This window comes from Talaromyces marneffei, chromosome 5 (genome assembly GCF_009556855.1).
Source record: "Talaromyces marneffei chromosome 5, complete sequence".
Taxonomy (NCBI): Eukaryota; Fungi; Ascomycota; class Eurotiomycetes; order Eurotiales; family Trichocomaceae; genus Talaromyces; species Talaromyces marneffei.
This window is the reverse complement of record NC_072352.1, coordinates 3,139,018-3,154,941: the sequence shown is the minus strand read 5'-3', so window position 1 is coordinate 3,154,941 and position 15,924 is coordinate 3,139,018. Positions and strand designations below refer to the sequence as shown.

The 15,924-nt window shown below is 46.4% G+C and overlaps 5 protein-coding genes across 5 annotated transcripts; 3 read left to right on the top strand and 2 right to left on the bottom strand.

Annotated features, from left to right (window-relative positions):
- Window positions 1–242: 242 nt before the first annotated feature.
- Window positions 243–614, top strand: EYB26_007459 (uncharacterized protein; the record flags this gene model as incomplete). The annotated part of the gene is made up of 1 exon (XM_054266726.1): window positions 243–614. The coding sequence occupies one exon, from the start codon at window positions 243–245 to the stop codon at window positions 612–614; it is 372 nt and encodes a 123-aa protein (XP_054122701.1).
- Window positions 615–1,457: 843 nt separating this feature from the next.
- Window positions 1,458–3,099, top strand: EYB26_007458 (uncharacterized protein; the record flags this gene model as incomplete). Its single annotated transcript, XM_054266725.1, has 3 exons — window positions 1,458–1,577; window positions 1,636–2,452; window positions 2,510–3,099. 3 exons carry the CDS (start codon window positions 1,458–1,460, stop codon window positions 3,097–3,099), a joined length of 1,527 nt encoding a protein of 508 aa, XP_054122700.1.
- Window positions 3,100–6,914: 3,815 nt separating this feature from the next.
- Window positions 6,915–7,682, top strand: EYB26_007457 (uncharacterized protein; the record flags this gene model as incomplete). The annotated part of the gene is made up of 1 exon (XM_054266724.1): window positions 6,915–7,682. The coding sequence occupies one exon, from the start codon at window positions 6,915–6,917 to the stop codon at window positions 7,680–7,682; it is 768 nt and encodes a 255-aa protein (XP_054122699.1).
- Window positions 7,683–9,196: 1,514 nt separating this feature from the next.
- Window positions 9,197–10,467, bottom strand: EYB26_007456 (uncharacterized protein; the record flags this gene model as incomplete). The annotated part of the gene is made up of 2 exons (XM_054266723.1): window positions 9,197–9,978; window positions 10,062–10,467. The coding sequence occupies 2 exons, from the start codon at window positions 10,465–10,467 to the stop codon at window positions 9,197–9,199; spliced, it is 1,188 nt and encodes a 395-aa protein (XP_054122698.1).
- Window positions 10,468–12,972: 2,505 nt separating this feature from the next.
- Window positions 12,973–15,402, bottom strand: EYB26_007455 (uncharacterized protein; the record flags this gene model as incomplete). The annotated part of the gene is made up of 2 exons (XM_054266722.1): window positions 12,973–15,296; window positions 15,354–15,402. 2 exons carry the CDS (start codon window positions 15,400–15,402, stop codon window positions 12,973–12,975), a joined length of 2,373 nt encoding a protein of 790 aa, XP_054122697.1.
- Window positions 15,403–15,924: the final 522 nt, after the last annotated feature.

Genomic DNA, 15,924 nt, shown 5'->3' with positions numbered 1-15,924 from the left:
AAGTGGAGATCAAGAGAATACATTAATGCCCTGACGCTGTCAGCGAGCGTGTCATCATGCAGCGTAAGCAATAATCAGTACTTAAAATCGTTCCCCTCCTACAAAGATGCCACCTTCGAGTAACCGTAAACAATATTCAATTGTTTTTTTCCTCAATAGAACTTCTAGCTTTTGCTTTCCTTCATTCTTTAACTACTCTACTACTACGGCGGAACCCTAAAACCCTTCTAGGTCATCTCGACATGAAGCTCACCACAGCAACTTACCTTTCTCTACTTCTCCTAAAAGGCTCGCTTGCCAGTCCCATTGCGATCCCGCAGCCTGAAAACGCAATCGAAAACGTACCAGATGCCATAGCGGGGACTGTCTCGGCCGTTATCGCAGGCTCTACGAATAACGCAGCCGATGGCGCGCTCAAACGCGATGCTGCCGATGGCCTGCTCAAACGCGATGCTGCCGATGGCCTGCTCAAACGTGATGCTGCTGATGGCCTGCTCAAACGTGATGCTGCTGATGGCCTGCTCAAACGCGATGCTGCCGATGGCCTGCTCAAACGCGATGCTGCCGATGGCCTGCTCAAACGTGATGCTGCTGAGCTACATGCGTTGGCGTAAGGTGATGGCAAGGCACACCAGCAGCGATTGATTTAACTCTTTCTCAGTCGGTCACGGCTACATTCGGCCTCTTTGATTTTACTGGGTGTCGTCATATCCTCGAAGGGGTGCCTAGTGAAGAGTTTTTTCACTGGTGAGAGGTTTGTATGAGCATCTGTCCGACAGATGTTATTCGATGAGGAGATAAGAAGATACGAGATGGGGTCGTTCATGTCGTTTGTTGATTTCTTTCCCTTTGGGTGATCATACTATAAATCGTCAGATCCAATATGTAGTCACTCATTAAGCAATTCCACATGCAACTATTAAGACGACGTCTTACTCTCATAGGCACCTAGGGTAGAATCAAGAATTGGAAAAATTAAGAATGCGAAATATTTGCGCAAATCATCGGCGGCGTAAGATTTTTTCCACCGTTTACCTTTAACCAAGGCGTAATGGTGCCAATCAAGTAAGCTAGAACATCCTTCCACTCTGAAATTTTAATCCTTATACGTAAGTAGGCCTCTAGTTAATGGTTGAGATCTTCTTGTCAGCGGAAGCCAGGTGGTCGTTTAAAGATTGGCCCACAGCTCACCTCAGGTTTTAATTTCTCCCAAACTTTCACAAATCCAAAATACAATGCGACCCGCCACGATCATGACTGTGTGGACTACCAAAAAGAAATATATTTTTTTGCTATTTGTAGTAGCATGGCTAAGCTGGAAACATGCTTCGCACTTCTTGGCTATTTTTGTACCACAGTATGGGCAATCTAGAACCGGCTTGCCAAAGGCGTCGACGAGGAACGGTACATATACTGGATTACGGAATGAGCACTTTGCTCAGGATTTTTTTCTTGGAATGCGATACGCCTTACCTCCTACTGGAGACCTTCGCTTCAACGTACCCCATCCACTCAACGTCTCCTGGACTGGGTCGAAGAACGCACAATCATACGGTCCTCACTGCCTCTCATACGGAGTAAGTTCCAAATCTGCTCTCGACATGGGTTATTCAATGCTGATTTATCACTTAATAGAGTGATCGCAGCAAATTCCGTCAATCGGAGGATTGCTTGACGATCAATGTCGTTCGTCCGCACATTGGAAGCCCCGGACTATTACCAGTCGGCGTCTATTTCTACGGAGGGGGTAACACGGGGGGAGGATCTAGTGACCCACGTTATAATCTTTCATTCATTGTTTCAAAAGCGACGGCAATGAATAAGCCGTTTATTGCGGTATCTTTTAACTACCGTTCGTCAATTTGGGGGTTTATTTCCGGAAATCAAGTGAGTGGAACTGGAAATACAAATCTGGGGCTGAGAGATCAGCGCCTAGCGCTTCACTGGATTCAAGAGAATATCGAAGCGTTCGGAGGAAATCCGTCAAAAGTGACCATTTGGGGGGGAAGTTCTGGAGCGTCATCAGTCGGCGTTCATCTAATTGCCTTTGGGGGACGAGACGACAATCTTTTTAGAGCAGCCATTATGCAAAGTGGCTCTCCCCTCGTAGAAACTGCATTACCTGGTTTCGCTGCACAGAATGCTTACCGCGAACTAACACAACTTACTGGTTGTTCTCAAACGGAAGATACTTTACAATGCCTGCGAGATGTGCCTCCCGATGACCTGGATTTCATAGTCGAGTCTTTATCGGAGGACAATCCTTTGATCTTGGATGCACTCTCCTTACCAACGTTAGACGGCGACATCATCAAAGCCTTTCCGAGCCTTCTACTACAGGCAGCAGCATTTGTACGGGTGCCAATCATCATTGGTACTACTACGAATGAAGGAAGTAGCTTTGTTCCAGGAGACTTGGAAGGCCCTGAAAACCTTGAGAGATACCTAGCCCGTGAGTTTATTACCATTCCTCAACCCACTTTGAAATGGTTCGCTGAGGTCATAAAAGGAGCATGGCTGCTTCCTAATGTCGTAGTCCAGAACCTGCTTAGTCTATACCCTCCACCACAAAGCGATATCAAAAGCCTTGATTTCGCAGAAGGATTAGATAATGCCATATTTTTCCAGGCTGCAGAATTACTTGGGGATCTGGTGTTGATCGCATCACATCGATTGACATGCGAGACCTTCTCGAAACATGCCAAATGTTTCTCCTTCCGTTTCGATGCCTTGGCATCTGGTGGTGATACAGTGTTAGGAGCCGCGTCAGGCGTGACACATGGGGCAGAAATAGGTCCTGTGTTCCAGAATACGGATGGCTTTGGCTTCAAGAGGAACCCCTTTCTAAACCAAAGTCAATGTTATTTCAAGATGTCTGAACTGATGGGTGAGATGTGGATTAATTTCATCACAGATATGAACCCTAATGGGTCGTCCGAAAGAAGCATAGATGATATCATATGGCCAGCCTATGATTTACAGAGCCCCTTGAACATGGTGTTTGGGGACCCTATACCTTGGAGAACGGAAATGGATACCAGGAGGAGTGAAGCAGTCAGATACATAAATCGGATCAACTCTGGAGTGATGGGAAGATGATTTTGATGGCTTGTTTCTTCAAGTCATCTCATTTGAGGTAGAAGAGATAGAAAGAGATGTCCCACAACAAAGCAGATAAAATTAGGCATACTAGTTGATATTGGTCGAACATTTCTGTACATGCGAGTGTCTTGAAATGACATTAAGCAAGTAAAAAAGGTGTTAATAGGTGGAAGTTGAAGATGTATATTAGCACAAATAGTAAGGAGCTTGTCCAAGACACCAAGTTATCGTTCGGACCTTCCCACCATCGAAGGTGCCTGTGCAGCATGGCCGCCGTTTCCTCTTTGTTACCCCTAGCAAATATGTCTATCGTGCTGGTTGCGACTGTAGACCTGACTGAGGAGGACCTGGCGTCTTTGGATTTTGTCCAAACCTCGTCGGTTGTCCCTTGCGACTCTGGAGTGAATATTCGGAACAGATACCGGGGTATTTCGTCGAATTTCTCTCGCCGCCGTTCAACATTCTCGGGAGGGCAGAAAGGAAAGCAGTCAGGTTCAATGTCCAGCCTTTGGAACTGTTCTTGCAAGTCGAGTGCCATCGCAGCCTAGAGTCCAACGGAGTCTACCTGCTCAACGATTCCAGCTATTTCCCTAGCTCTGTGTTGCATGATTGAGAGCAAATAGGAATTATCAGACAGGCAATCGGATTACATTCATGGGACCTTCTCGGCGAGCCGCAAGGGTGGCAAGATCAGGATCTATAACATAAAGATGACGAAACAACTTTTTCAACCCGAAGTTAATTACTTGCCTAGTAACTATCACTGGAACAAACGGATGACTCAGCTGTGTGTTCAAGGTGGCGGCCAATACACGGGCACCCGGGTGCCCACACAATTTTGGACACCCGGGGTGCCCAATCTGGCTAAGCATATGAGAACCCCCGAAGTCTTGCAACTTTATCAGATTTACAATATTCTTTTACTGTCTCAAACATGAAAGAACTATGGATTGAATAGTTAAGATCTATGTCTACGGCTGCGCAAATTATATTTATCATATCGGTCTGCTTCACCCACAGGTAAATGACCGTGCTTGGACAAGTAGTCACTGTAATATGCCTGCATCTCGTCCTCCAATGCTTCATAATCTCTCTCTACAGGTTCTTGCTCTAAATTAGGTGCCTCCCGTAGCTGGTCTCCTTGTGAATCTTTTGGGAGACTGGATCCGGGGGAATTATCCGCATGATTCAATGACTGAAGAGAGTCAAGACTGCCCTCAGCATCAACCGTGGATTCTTGTGGCAATTGTGGAAGCCGGGCAACCAGATCCGAGTGTTTTAAGGGACAGCACAGCGATTTCCTGCTATGCCCAATTTGATGGCATCTGCTGCACGTCATAGGGGCCCTTTTTCTACCCTCAACGAGTTCAAATCCAGAGGGCTCACGTCTTGTGCTGGAAGCTACTTTGCCCGATGCCTTTTCAATACGTTCCGCCAATTGAAAGGGTTGTAATATAGCTGCTGGAGACGGTTGTTGAGATCTCTTTAGATGCCAATGAGGGTGAAAGTGATTGAGAACCAGAGTCTCTTGTGTTTCTAAGAGTCTCTTCAATGTATGTGCACAGGGAATCCCAAGAGATGAGGTAAATAGCCCACGGCACGAAGCCAAAGATGGCTTAGAGAGCAATTCTAACTGCTCGTTAACTTTCCGTAGAGCTTGATATGATACCAAGCCATGTACTGCCTCATAGACCTTGCTTGATAGATCAAGTGGCATTCTGGAACACTGACAGGCTCGAATATGCTTTAACTCGCTGACTTGGTTCACGACTGCTTGTTTTATCAACCTCCACGCTTCAAAAAGATCGATTGTGGACTTCTTGATGTGAGATTTGATTAATGCATGGATCCCCTCAACCCTATAGACTATCGTATTAGTGCCAGCACTAGTAGTATGAACTAAAAAGTTACCTGGAAGTAGCAACATTGCCAAAGTGAAGATGCTGATCCACCCAGGCCTTCACAATCTTTTCTTTATATACATCTAACCACTCATCTTTGATATACCGAAGTGGCTCAAGGCAGTTTTGATGCTGTGTATATTTAAGCTGAAAATCAGCAACACGTTGCTTATATACCAGTTCTGTGTTAGACGCAACAATTGCGTGCCATCCCGCGTAGAACTCTTTCCACAAAGTTTCCTCTGTCTGGATTACTTGTCCTCTTTTCACTCCAAAAGATGGCTGGCAGTGGCGTACCACCGCTTTATTAGCATGCCAGAGACAAAGCAAACTTCTTGACATTGTAAAAGACTTGTCAACAGCATTCATTGCTGCCACGCAGCGGTCGGTTAGGATCACGGACGGGAGTGCATCCTGATAGAGCGATTTGAGCTGAGTCAGTGCCCATATGTATTGCTCTTCTACTTCACTAGAGAGAAAGGCAAAAGCAATACAGAAAGATCGCTGACAACAATCCACTCCGATCATATCAAGAAGTGGGAGTCCATATTTGTTTGTTTTGTAAGTGCAATCTAGTATCAGGATATCCGGATTTTGCTGTAGATATGCCACTAAGTCTGGATGCGCAAAGAAGATCGCAGTCAGCCGGTTGGCAGCATCCAGTTGAATACGGCTCCAAAAACCCTCGTCATTGAGTTGATTCACCAGGGCTTGGATGCTGCTTTGTCCCTGGACGAGCTTGCGTCGTGTCGATGCCGCAAGGTTATAGACGTCTTGCTGGGTTGTAAGAGCGTTGGAAGTCTGACGGATATAAGTCCGGATTTCTCGTGGAGGAACGCCTGCCGTTGTCAGGTCTGCAATTATATTTACTTCCTCATCTGGGAGCTGACGGTGTGCTCGGTGTACTGAAGGTTCGGTGGATGGCGGATGGTTATGTTCACAGAATTTGGCATCAGGTCGATGTCTTAATGCCCAAGTGGTCCCATCTAAGGACTCCTTAGCCACCACTGAGAATAAACAGTTTGTGCACTGGCTCGAGGTTCTGCGCTTTCGGTTGGATGATGGACTAGGAGGAGGCTTGTTTCTGTCGCATGCAAAGAAAACCTTCACTCGGCCATTAGATGTCTTCGAGAACTTGCCGGTTGTAAAAGCATAGCCTCGAGGCTTTGCCCAGGAATTGACATAATCGAACACAGCATTTCTAGAATTGAAGTCGCCTTCCGGTGGTAGGATGTCGCTAGAGAATCCTTCAAGTACATTAACAGTCGAGGTAAGGATTGAATCTGTGGTATCAAGCGGACTGATGAGTGTTGGCACTTGCTCCATCTTTTAACTTGCTTCATGATCTCAGGTCATTTGCATAATCCATTTCTGTTTTCTCATTTTCCATCCCTCTATTTATTTGATCTTATTCCCACCCATCCTCTTCCCAAAAAAAAAGAATGTGACCATCTAAGCGCGGAGGAGGCCCGGACAACGGCCAATCAGACCTCTTAACGCTGAATCCAGCGCTTTTCAGCACTTTCATCCCCAACGAAGGCTCTTTGATATGTTTATTTTGACACAGGAGGGTAATATAAAGTTTGATTGATGTTTCACGTACTTGTGTTAGAAGTTGAACGTTTTGGCAGAACCGCCTGAACTTCCAAATGTTGGTGCTTAGCCAGATTGGGCACCCCGGGTGTCCAAAATTGTGTGGGCACCCGGGTGCCCGTGTATTGGCCGCCGTTTCTAGGACAGGCGAATGACAGCGAGATCTCATCCATTTCTGTTTTCTCACTGTTTGCGCTAAGCCAATTCTGTCTGTTGTCGCCTTGTAGTAAGTTATATATATAGGCCAATCGTCTTTTAAAACAAATCTACAGTAAATAACCCTCTCATCTTATGACCTTCTTATGACCTACTTACTCTATGTCATCAATATCAGAAATCGTGCCTCCTCAATTTGTCGCCGCAGGATCATTCAGCTCGATCCACACTTTCGGTAGTGATCATGTTATTAAGCGCCCTTCATCGGATGAATTTGCTCGGCAGGCGTTCGACATCGAAGTCAGCGCATACAAGCGGTTAGGTAACCATTGTCGAATCGCTGTACTTAGTCGTGTGACAAATGAAGGCATCGTTCTAGAACGTGGCGAATGCCTTCGCAAAATAATCCACGGGCCGGAATCAGAAAAAATCACGATACGTACAAGACTCCGTTGGGCCCAGGAGGCTTCGGAAGGTCTGTCCTACATCCACAAAAACCGCATTATACATGCGGATGTTGGTTGTCATAACCTTATCTTGGATCGGTTAGGTCATATAAGGTTCATTGACTTTGCCGGCTCTGGTATGGATGGCAAGCCTCCATTGGTTTGTTACGAATGGTGTGCCTCTCGCGGTGACTCTACAACTACCGAGAAAACGGACATATTTGCGTTTGGATCAACATTATTTGAGATTGAGTCCGGCAACGTGCCTTACCATCAGTTCCGCGAAACAATGGAGATATTCGAAGCGTTAAGAGCAGCTGAACAACGCTTTGCTGCCGGAGAATATTCTAATATGGAAAATCTTCTATTCCGCCATGTTATCACAAAATGCTGGGACGGGACTTATTCCCGTATGTTTGAAGTTGAGAAAGACCTTCAAAGTTTGGAAGTGGTAGACAATGAAATTAACCAATCTTCTGCCTGAAGAATCGCATCTTGATTAGTTGTGAGCGGGTTTCTCGTGTACTGTAGCACATGGAAATTTCTTTCGGGCTTCTCGCCGCATGTACGAGACCGCTTTTTAGTATCTTTTTTTTAATGTATCACCCAGTCGCAGTTTCATTTTTCTAAAGGCCTCAAGTATACGTTCTATGTTTTCACCCGTGCCGCTAAGGTTCATAATGCGCGAAACAGCACGGTAGACAACAAAGAGCCGAGGAGAGGGGGGTCAATAGTTCTATCTTTCTCAGTGCTTGAGATGTGAGTCTAAGAGTCTTCTTTAGCCAACCGAAGATTAAATCTCAACGAGGCTGATACAGACCAAAGGGTACAGGGGTCAATGTCAGTACCAATGAAAACTTGGTATTTGATATAGATAGCACAACCCTCCCCTGAAAATGGTGCTGATGTCGCATTACAGGGTTCTAGGCAACATCCAGCTGGACATCTATAACGATACCTTTCGATTCATTGGATGTATTCTTTTCCCATAGATGCATTAGTGAACGAGACAGGATAATCTCATTTTAAAACCAAACGTTGAAGGCATGAAACAAGGCTGAAAGTGTTAGCGCCGATTGCAATCGAGTCAATCACCTAAGTTAGATGGTGACCAATTAGGGCATTTCTCAGTTCAGGCAGCAGCACACAAGCCTTATGTGCCCTGGCCTACTTTACGACGAATTTCTCTAATCTGTCTTGGATCGTCCTTAGTCGTCCCCATTCATCCTGGCCCGATATTTATCTGGCGAATCATCGCGTAGGGCATTGGCTCATACTATGAATAGTACTAGACCTTGAATACTACATTAGAAGACTCAGAGTGGTATCTCGAAGGGCAAAATAGAGTCATGTTCCTTCGTTTTATGAGAAAGATGCTGCAATAGGATCCAGACAAGAGGCAGAACGCCCCGTGAACTTCTGGAAGACCCCTGGCTTAATAATTTTTGAAGCCTGTCACCCTCCATTCTCTGTAAATTACCCAGTCTGCGAGCAAGAAAGAAGTATTTGTTTCCTGGCTATTTCAGGATAGTTAAATGATCATCGAAAGTCTCAGCGGCGGTCTTTGTATTACTTTGAGAATTCTAGTCTAATTGATCATGCTATTCTTAGATCAAACTGTGGCTACTCACGGCTCTTGACTCGTCCTTTTCTACTTTCTTTCGTCAAGTGCTTCAATTTATTACAATAATGCACCTGTAGCGATCCCTTTTCACGGCTTGGAAATTGTTCTGCAAATTGATCTGTGATCTCGTTCCAGCTGAGGTTTTAAGCCTTCAGGTCAATAATGAACGCATCCTCCTCAGGCGAATATGAGGTCTTCGTCCTGGGATAGGCTATCCGCGGATATGATCGAGGAGATTCCATCTGTTTACCAGCAAAAATCGACGAAAAATGTGTCTGGGAGAATTCCAAAGAGTAGATGACCTCGGTTCCCTTAGTCCGTAATCGGAGGAAACCCTGGATAGGAATTGATTCACTTTCTGGACTTGAATCTTCTTATGGTGACTCTGGCTGTTCAGCAGGTGGGGACTCCAAGGATAGATGTTTAGGTACTTCTCGAGAGGCTGACGAAACGTCGCCTGGACTTCTACGATGACGCTTGGATGGGCGCAAGCTATCGCTAGCGTCCTCTATCTCGGGGTGATCCAGGTAGTCTGCATCATTCTCGTCGTCAGAAGGAGCTGAGTCCGATTCGTGGGGATCTTCGACCATATTTTTCGAGTTCTGCGAACGGTCGGAATTCTGCCGACTAGATTTTTTGCGCAATAAAGCAGAACATGACAGAGCCGGAACTACAACCAGCGGAGTGGGCAGACAAGACAAGTGTACTGATGGACTTCTCTTCCTTTTTGATAAATCTCCTGTTGGGCACGAGCTGGCACGCTCTAATTCTCCAGAGCTTCCCTGAAAGTCCATACTGTCGTTTCCTACGGTGGCTCCGCCAGGTTCGGGGCTATGAATTGGGACTGAACTTTTTCGAGAAGTCTCCGAATGTTTTTCTTGATTGGGTACGGATGAATCCTGTGCGGAGGTTAGTATGGTCGTATACGTCGAATGATGTTTGGGTTCGTGCGGCGCAGATGTATGCAGTTCAGAGGTACAGAATGTCGGCGATGTGTCCATAGATGTTGTGCACGCGAGATCATTGGGCTGTTCCCGTGGTTGCGACTCATCACGTGGCTTTGGGTGCGTGGGCTTCGCTTCTGCTGGCGATTCCACGGGTTTCCGCAGGGTGAAGCTGGATGAGAGCAAGCTGGCTGTCGTTTGGGTCAAAATCTCTGGATCAGGCCAAGTCGTATGAGTATGATTCTCATTTCTATGATCTACTTCACGTAAGCTAAGAACATTTCATCCTCCCGACTATAAGATTTATCTTGTGCAGGAAGACGACTAGAGGGCTCCCCGTCCTCTTCTTTCTCGCCATTCTTAGCAGACAACAAGTCATCCAACGCTCGATCGAAATCATTCTTGCACACAGGACCAGGATCAGGTGTATGCGATATGCTAGAGGGGACATAGAGAGAAGCAGATGCTGTATGATGACTAGAGGGGAAGATAGCTGGTGGCCGGGGAGGTAAGGGGTGAGGTAATGCTAGCTGTGATAACGGAGGAAATGGGAGTGTGGAATGATTCGGGGCCAGATCAGTACTCTTTAATGTACGAGAAGAGATGGAAGTGTGATTGTGATTGGGAGGCGTGCTTTTCAAAGGCCGTGTAGGGAGAGAAGGGGGATGGTAGAATTTGATATTGTTCAAGGTGACAGCCATGGTTGTTTTCAATGAAGGGGGTTTGCAAAGTAAATTAGCTTCTTGATAAATTGTGCTTCGGACCGCGTGCTGTGACGATTTATATATCAATCTAACAGTGCCACAGTTGGCCAGGCAATGATCATTGCTGTTCTTCTTCGAATTCGATGAACCGCCCTTGCCGCTTCATTTGTTGAACTCCGCCAAAATGATACTGTAGCACTGCGAATGGACTCGTCGTCGTCATCCATAGTTGATTACCCTCCAATCAACGGATGCACACCGTAGCTGAAAAATGAGACAGGGCTCGGCAGCACGCCAAACACAGTTCATCTTCGTGCTCAGCGTGACCTTCGTCCCACAATCGAGACAGTGCTGTCCGCATCTGGTATGCAATTTTCTCTGGTCTAGGTTTCAGCTGCTGCTAGACATGGTATCTAGTCGTCCGATTGGAGATCCATAGACTGTGAGATTCAGAATGGCTGAATATCCTCGTATTTCTCTGTGGTTCACGAAAGTATGATCCACTTTCCAGCAAGCCCCTTTTTGTTCCACAATCGAGGTGATGTTAGCCCCATTTGTGGATGGACTGTCTTTCGAATCACCCGCTGTGACGCGTGAATCAAGCCATCGGCTTGGAGATGGAGGGTCAGGAAGGCCAATAACGCATGAAATCGCGGAATTTTTCTCAATTGGGTTGTTACTGACTTTGAAATAGACCATGCGGTATTTTTGCCATTGGCCTCTACTCTGCATGGGCGTTAGTAGTAACAGTGGACCATGTGCTATCACACGGCTGGACGGCGTGACGACACATCAAAAAGGAACCAGATCTGACTTGGCTCGGATTGGGAAATCCCGCTACCGCAATAGTCGAGTCCAGATTAACAAGCTCGGCCCTTTAATTGAATTCAGCTAATGCAGCTGCTGCGGCAAAATGCTCTGCCTAATGAAGCCGGAAAAAGGAGGAAAAAAAGAAGGTCCAAGTCGCCAGATTGGAGTCGACAGTCATAAAGTCTTGCACTGAAGATATCTTCCAGTGAGATCTTATGGAGATCATGCGTCGTGATAGTTTTCCAAGTCCGTATTTCCATCTTCACCTGAACAGCAGGTAATCAAATCATTTCATCGTGTCAGAAAGGGCTGGCACTGCAGGCACAAAGTGGATCCGTAGAAAAAGCAAGAGAGGAGGGGAGTGGGCTGAGATCGGCGATTGTCCATGTCTCACCAGGCAAAGACAACGGCGTTGCCAGATTGCTGCACGGGTCGAGGGGAAAAAATGGACGTGGAAGTGACGGTCGTCCTTCGAGGACGCACTTGTAGTTTATATAGGCCTCGTGCTGTGGGGCCTCTCCTGTTAAAGCGGCGAGAGTGACCACTATACTGAATTCGGTAACCATGTTACTGCCACGGCCCCGCAAAATACTGGATCGGGTAATCACATTTTCCGTTCCGAGCGCTGGTTGGTCGGGGGCCGAAAGCTGCGCCCCGCTAACCGGCACAACGTATACAGAGTACTGTAGATTTAGATAATTAAATTTAATACTTTTTCTATAACTTAAAAGATAAGCCCGCCTTGTTGATTCTCAGCCGGATCCATTTCTGAACACCCTTCTAGAAAATGAGCAATGAGTTGTATTTGTCAAGGAAAATCTGCCTGACATAGAATAACTACTGGGTTATGAAGGAGTCCATTGGCATCATTGTTAACTACAACAGTCCTCGAGCGGACAAGCTAGGCCGCCCACAACGCCGCTCCCGGGTGTTAGTGGTTACTCAAGCTCTCACAATTCATAATCTATAATTAGTTAATATTCTGGAGCATTGTCGTGAGGTCGTTCAAGTTACTTAGTTGCTTAGTTAGAATTGATATACCTGTAGCTATGCTCTAGGGTTAGGGTTCCAAAGTGTGTACCTAAACCTTCAGACCTCAATACGTACACCCACGAGCAGACAAATTAACGTAACGTTTTTGGCTCTATCGCTTGTTGGCTATAGTCAAGCATCATATATAACATACTTTGGCACGTACTATAGAGTGCAGCCGAGTTCCCTGTCAGCCATGGGGCGGAGAAAAGGGCACGGAGTATCTCCGTAGCCTGCGTCGAAGGGTCCACGTCTGACTTGACCCTTCTTACTTTAGAATCCACCGAGGCTAGGCGCCTTCATTGCCCAAGTATGGAATAGCCAATGACCGGTCAGAGGACTGGGGACTTTAATGCTCAGCACAGGATGGTCGTCGACGTGGCTAACTCCCCCTCCCAACCTACTGCTGCGCGCTTTTGAAGCTGAAAGCTGATGTCAATGAGAGACTCTACTATGCTATGTGGTACATGTGACGCGGGTTAGGTACCGGTATCCTCAAAATGTGTCAGTCGAGGGATCGCTACCGTGTACTGCACCCACATCTATCCACAGCGGACAATATCTATGTCGAGCTTACTACGAGAGTATAGTGTTTGAGGAATGGGTCTATTAACTAACCGAAATAAGTCTTTCTAACAAATCACATCGTGTTTTCACATTTCACCGAAACCAGCACCTTCTCTGTCGGGATTTTATGAATGGCCGTGCATGGTCCTTCAGGTGATGCAGAAAGGTGGAATAATCAACGTTTTTTGCGCCACAGCCCGTCACTGGACAGAAATGATACTCTCGACCATCCACTTGCTGATCATTTTTAGAATCTGACCTTGACTCTATAACCAAGTCTGTGAGGTTAATTGCTGTATTCTGCGCGAAAATGTCTTCAGCAACATCCGGAACACGGCAGTAACGCGCCACTGCACTTCCATCATCAGTCCAAGGCAAACGAAACAGACACTGGTTGCCAAATTGAAGCTGTTGTGGTGGGTCTTTATTCGAAGTCAGAGTCGATGTCGTTGAGTTCAACAGAATATGTGCATTGGTCTGCGGGACATCGCCCGAGAATTGAACAATTACGCCTTCCGAGGATAGGCGAGCGTCGGTCTTTTCAATGCAGACATCGACCGGGAGTTCTCCTTTGAACTCAAAGTACCGAGCAAGCGTCGTTGGCTGTCCGATGACTAGGGTCAGAAACTCCTCAAGGTCTTTTGACACAAACCTTCGAGCCAATCTATACGTTCCACGTAAAGTTTGCTCTAGAGAATCTGTAATCCACTTTCCTGTGGGCAGTTCCCACAAATCAAGTTTAAAACTAGACACCTGGTTCGAGATCGATGTTTCGAGACGTAGTTGACTTAGTTCATTGTTGATCATCACCACTAGCTCACTTGATCTTCGGCCGTCTCTTAGGACTTCGCTTGTCTCAAGATCTATGAGACACCACTCGCCGTCCAGTGCCAAACGAGAATGTTTTAGCTCCCAAGAGAATGAAATAGGTATAGCACATGAAGCTAAATGCCGTATTGGGAAAACTTGCAATTTTTTCACCGACCAGTGACGCTGGTCCTTCTCGAAAGTTTTCCGAAGAACGCTGTCAATGTCTCGTTGAGAATTTCCCCCTGTGAAGAAATACTTCACAAATGCAACGAGGGTCTCCACGTCACGATTGTCAGACATTGCCCCCAGGCTTGCTCTGACGATACCCGATGGCTTTCCCCCGCGGATTTTGAAAGGCTCGCCACAACGATAACCCTCGCAATAGTTGCGTCTCATCTCCCATGTAGCCAGTTCTAGATGTTCTGCAATACCACCAGGGTTACACACCCCGCCGGTACGGATCTGGATGTTGCACGCGCTAGCAAGCGCTTCCACATGGTCATAGTGGACCCATGCGCCATCTGCCTTGCAAATCGCGAATGCAACAGTCGGTCCTTGTGTGTCCCTGTCCCCGTATGTGCTGCTCTTATCTTTATAGATCTTGCATACCATTCGGCCATTTGCATGTTGTAGCTGCGACAAGCCTGTGTATAGCTGGAGCGCAAGTTGTGAGGCATGCTTTGATATTTTGTCCATTGAATGGAATAGGCGTCGATGTAGGACAATACCGGTAGTGAGCATTACAAGGTTGTGGAACGGTAAGGTTCCATCCTCCAGAGCCTCATGTATGTGGTCAGACTTTTTGGCGTGAAAGTAATCAGATACAGTGACCATATTAACCGTGCCACCGCCAAAATACTGACGAGACGTGAGAATATCGCTAGATTTCTTACGCACTATCAACGCTCCCAGGTCTGGCATGCCAAAAATCTTGTAGAAACTAACGCTTATAAAGTCAGGCGCAGCATCTGGGTCAGAGAGATCAAGTTGCGCCGAGGAACAATAGGCAGCAGCGTCCAGCAGAGTGTATAGACCTCCGCTGGTGGTGTAACTTTTCTGGCGCAAGCGTTTTGCCCATTGCTTTGGTGTACGATGACCGTTCATGTTAGATTGGGCAGGATATCCAACCAGCTTGTTGACTCCTTTGTCTATGATACGTCCATTGACGTTGGTATCTTGGCCGACTTCAACGGGAGGATAGAGCTCATCATCTTCACCTAACTTGGGGGATTCAATCCATTGATTCATCTCTTTATCCGAAGAGAAGCAGTAGAACCCTTTATCAGCCAGCTCTCGAACACCGACAAGACTCGTATGGGCATCCGTATGATACCCATACCAAAACCCCTTCTCCTGAAAACAGTATGCAACCAGCTTTATTGCTGCTGTAGCATTGGCGACGAATACAACGTCAAAATCTTCCGGGTCTGCATGGAAAAATTCAAGCACTTGCCGGCGAGCCTGATTCACATATTCCGTTGCGCGTAACGAAGAGGCAGAGTTGGAGTGTGGGTTACCAAGCAGATCCGATTTCCACAACTTTGCTGAAATATCAACAAGGGATTTGGCATAGGGCGTGGCACCACCGTAGTCAAGATAACATGTTTCTTTGTATCCACGTTGATTAGTTTCGATAAGTTTGAGTAGGCTAGGGTAGGACTTACTGTTCAAGTCAGGATATTCTTTTCTACGAATCTTGCTGATGTCGTACATTTTCGTCTTGCACGTAGATAGGTCCCTTGGGAATTGGAGACAATACTGAGTCATGGATCTATGTAACCTGAGCTAGCAGGGAGATATCCAAGTCCTTTATATAGGCTCTCCATTATAATGATAAAGCCCCCCATGTGACTGAACTGCCTGAGAAGGTCAACCTTGGAACAAAATCATAAAACATACCCACGTTGTACGTGGCACTTTCACACGGTGGAACTTTGATCTCCAGGGATATACAATAGGCGTTGTTCTTTTCAGCCCTCCATTTCTTTCCGGGACATGCATTATCGGGACCAGGACCCTTCAGGACACTTCCATTGCTCCTTTTAGTAACCCGGACAGGCAGGGCTTAAGGCTATAAAAGTGGAGAGCATTGTGATTGGTAAAGAAGCGTTTATCAAAAACCCTAGCCGAATATATTTCTAGGCCCTTCAAAGAAGTGACGACCTGAGCTGGTTGTACTGCATAGTCGTATATGGTTTGATATGGCCTGACTCGTAAGTTGTCTGTTCTGATACA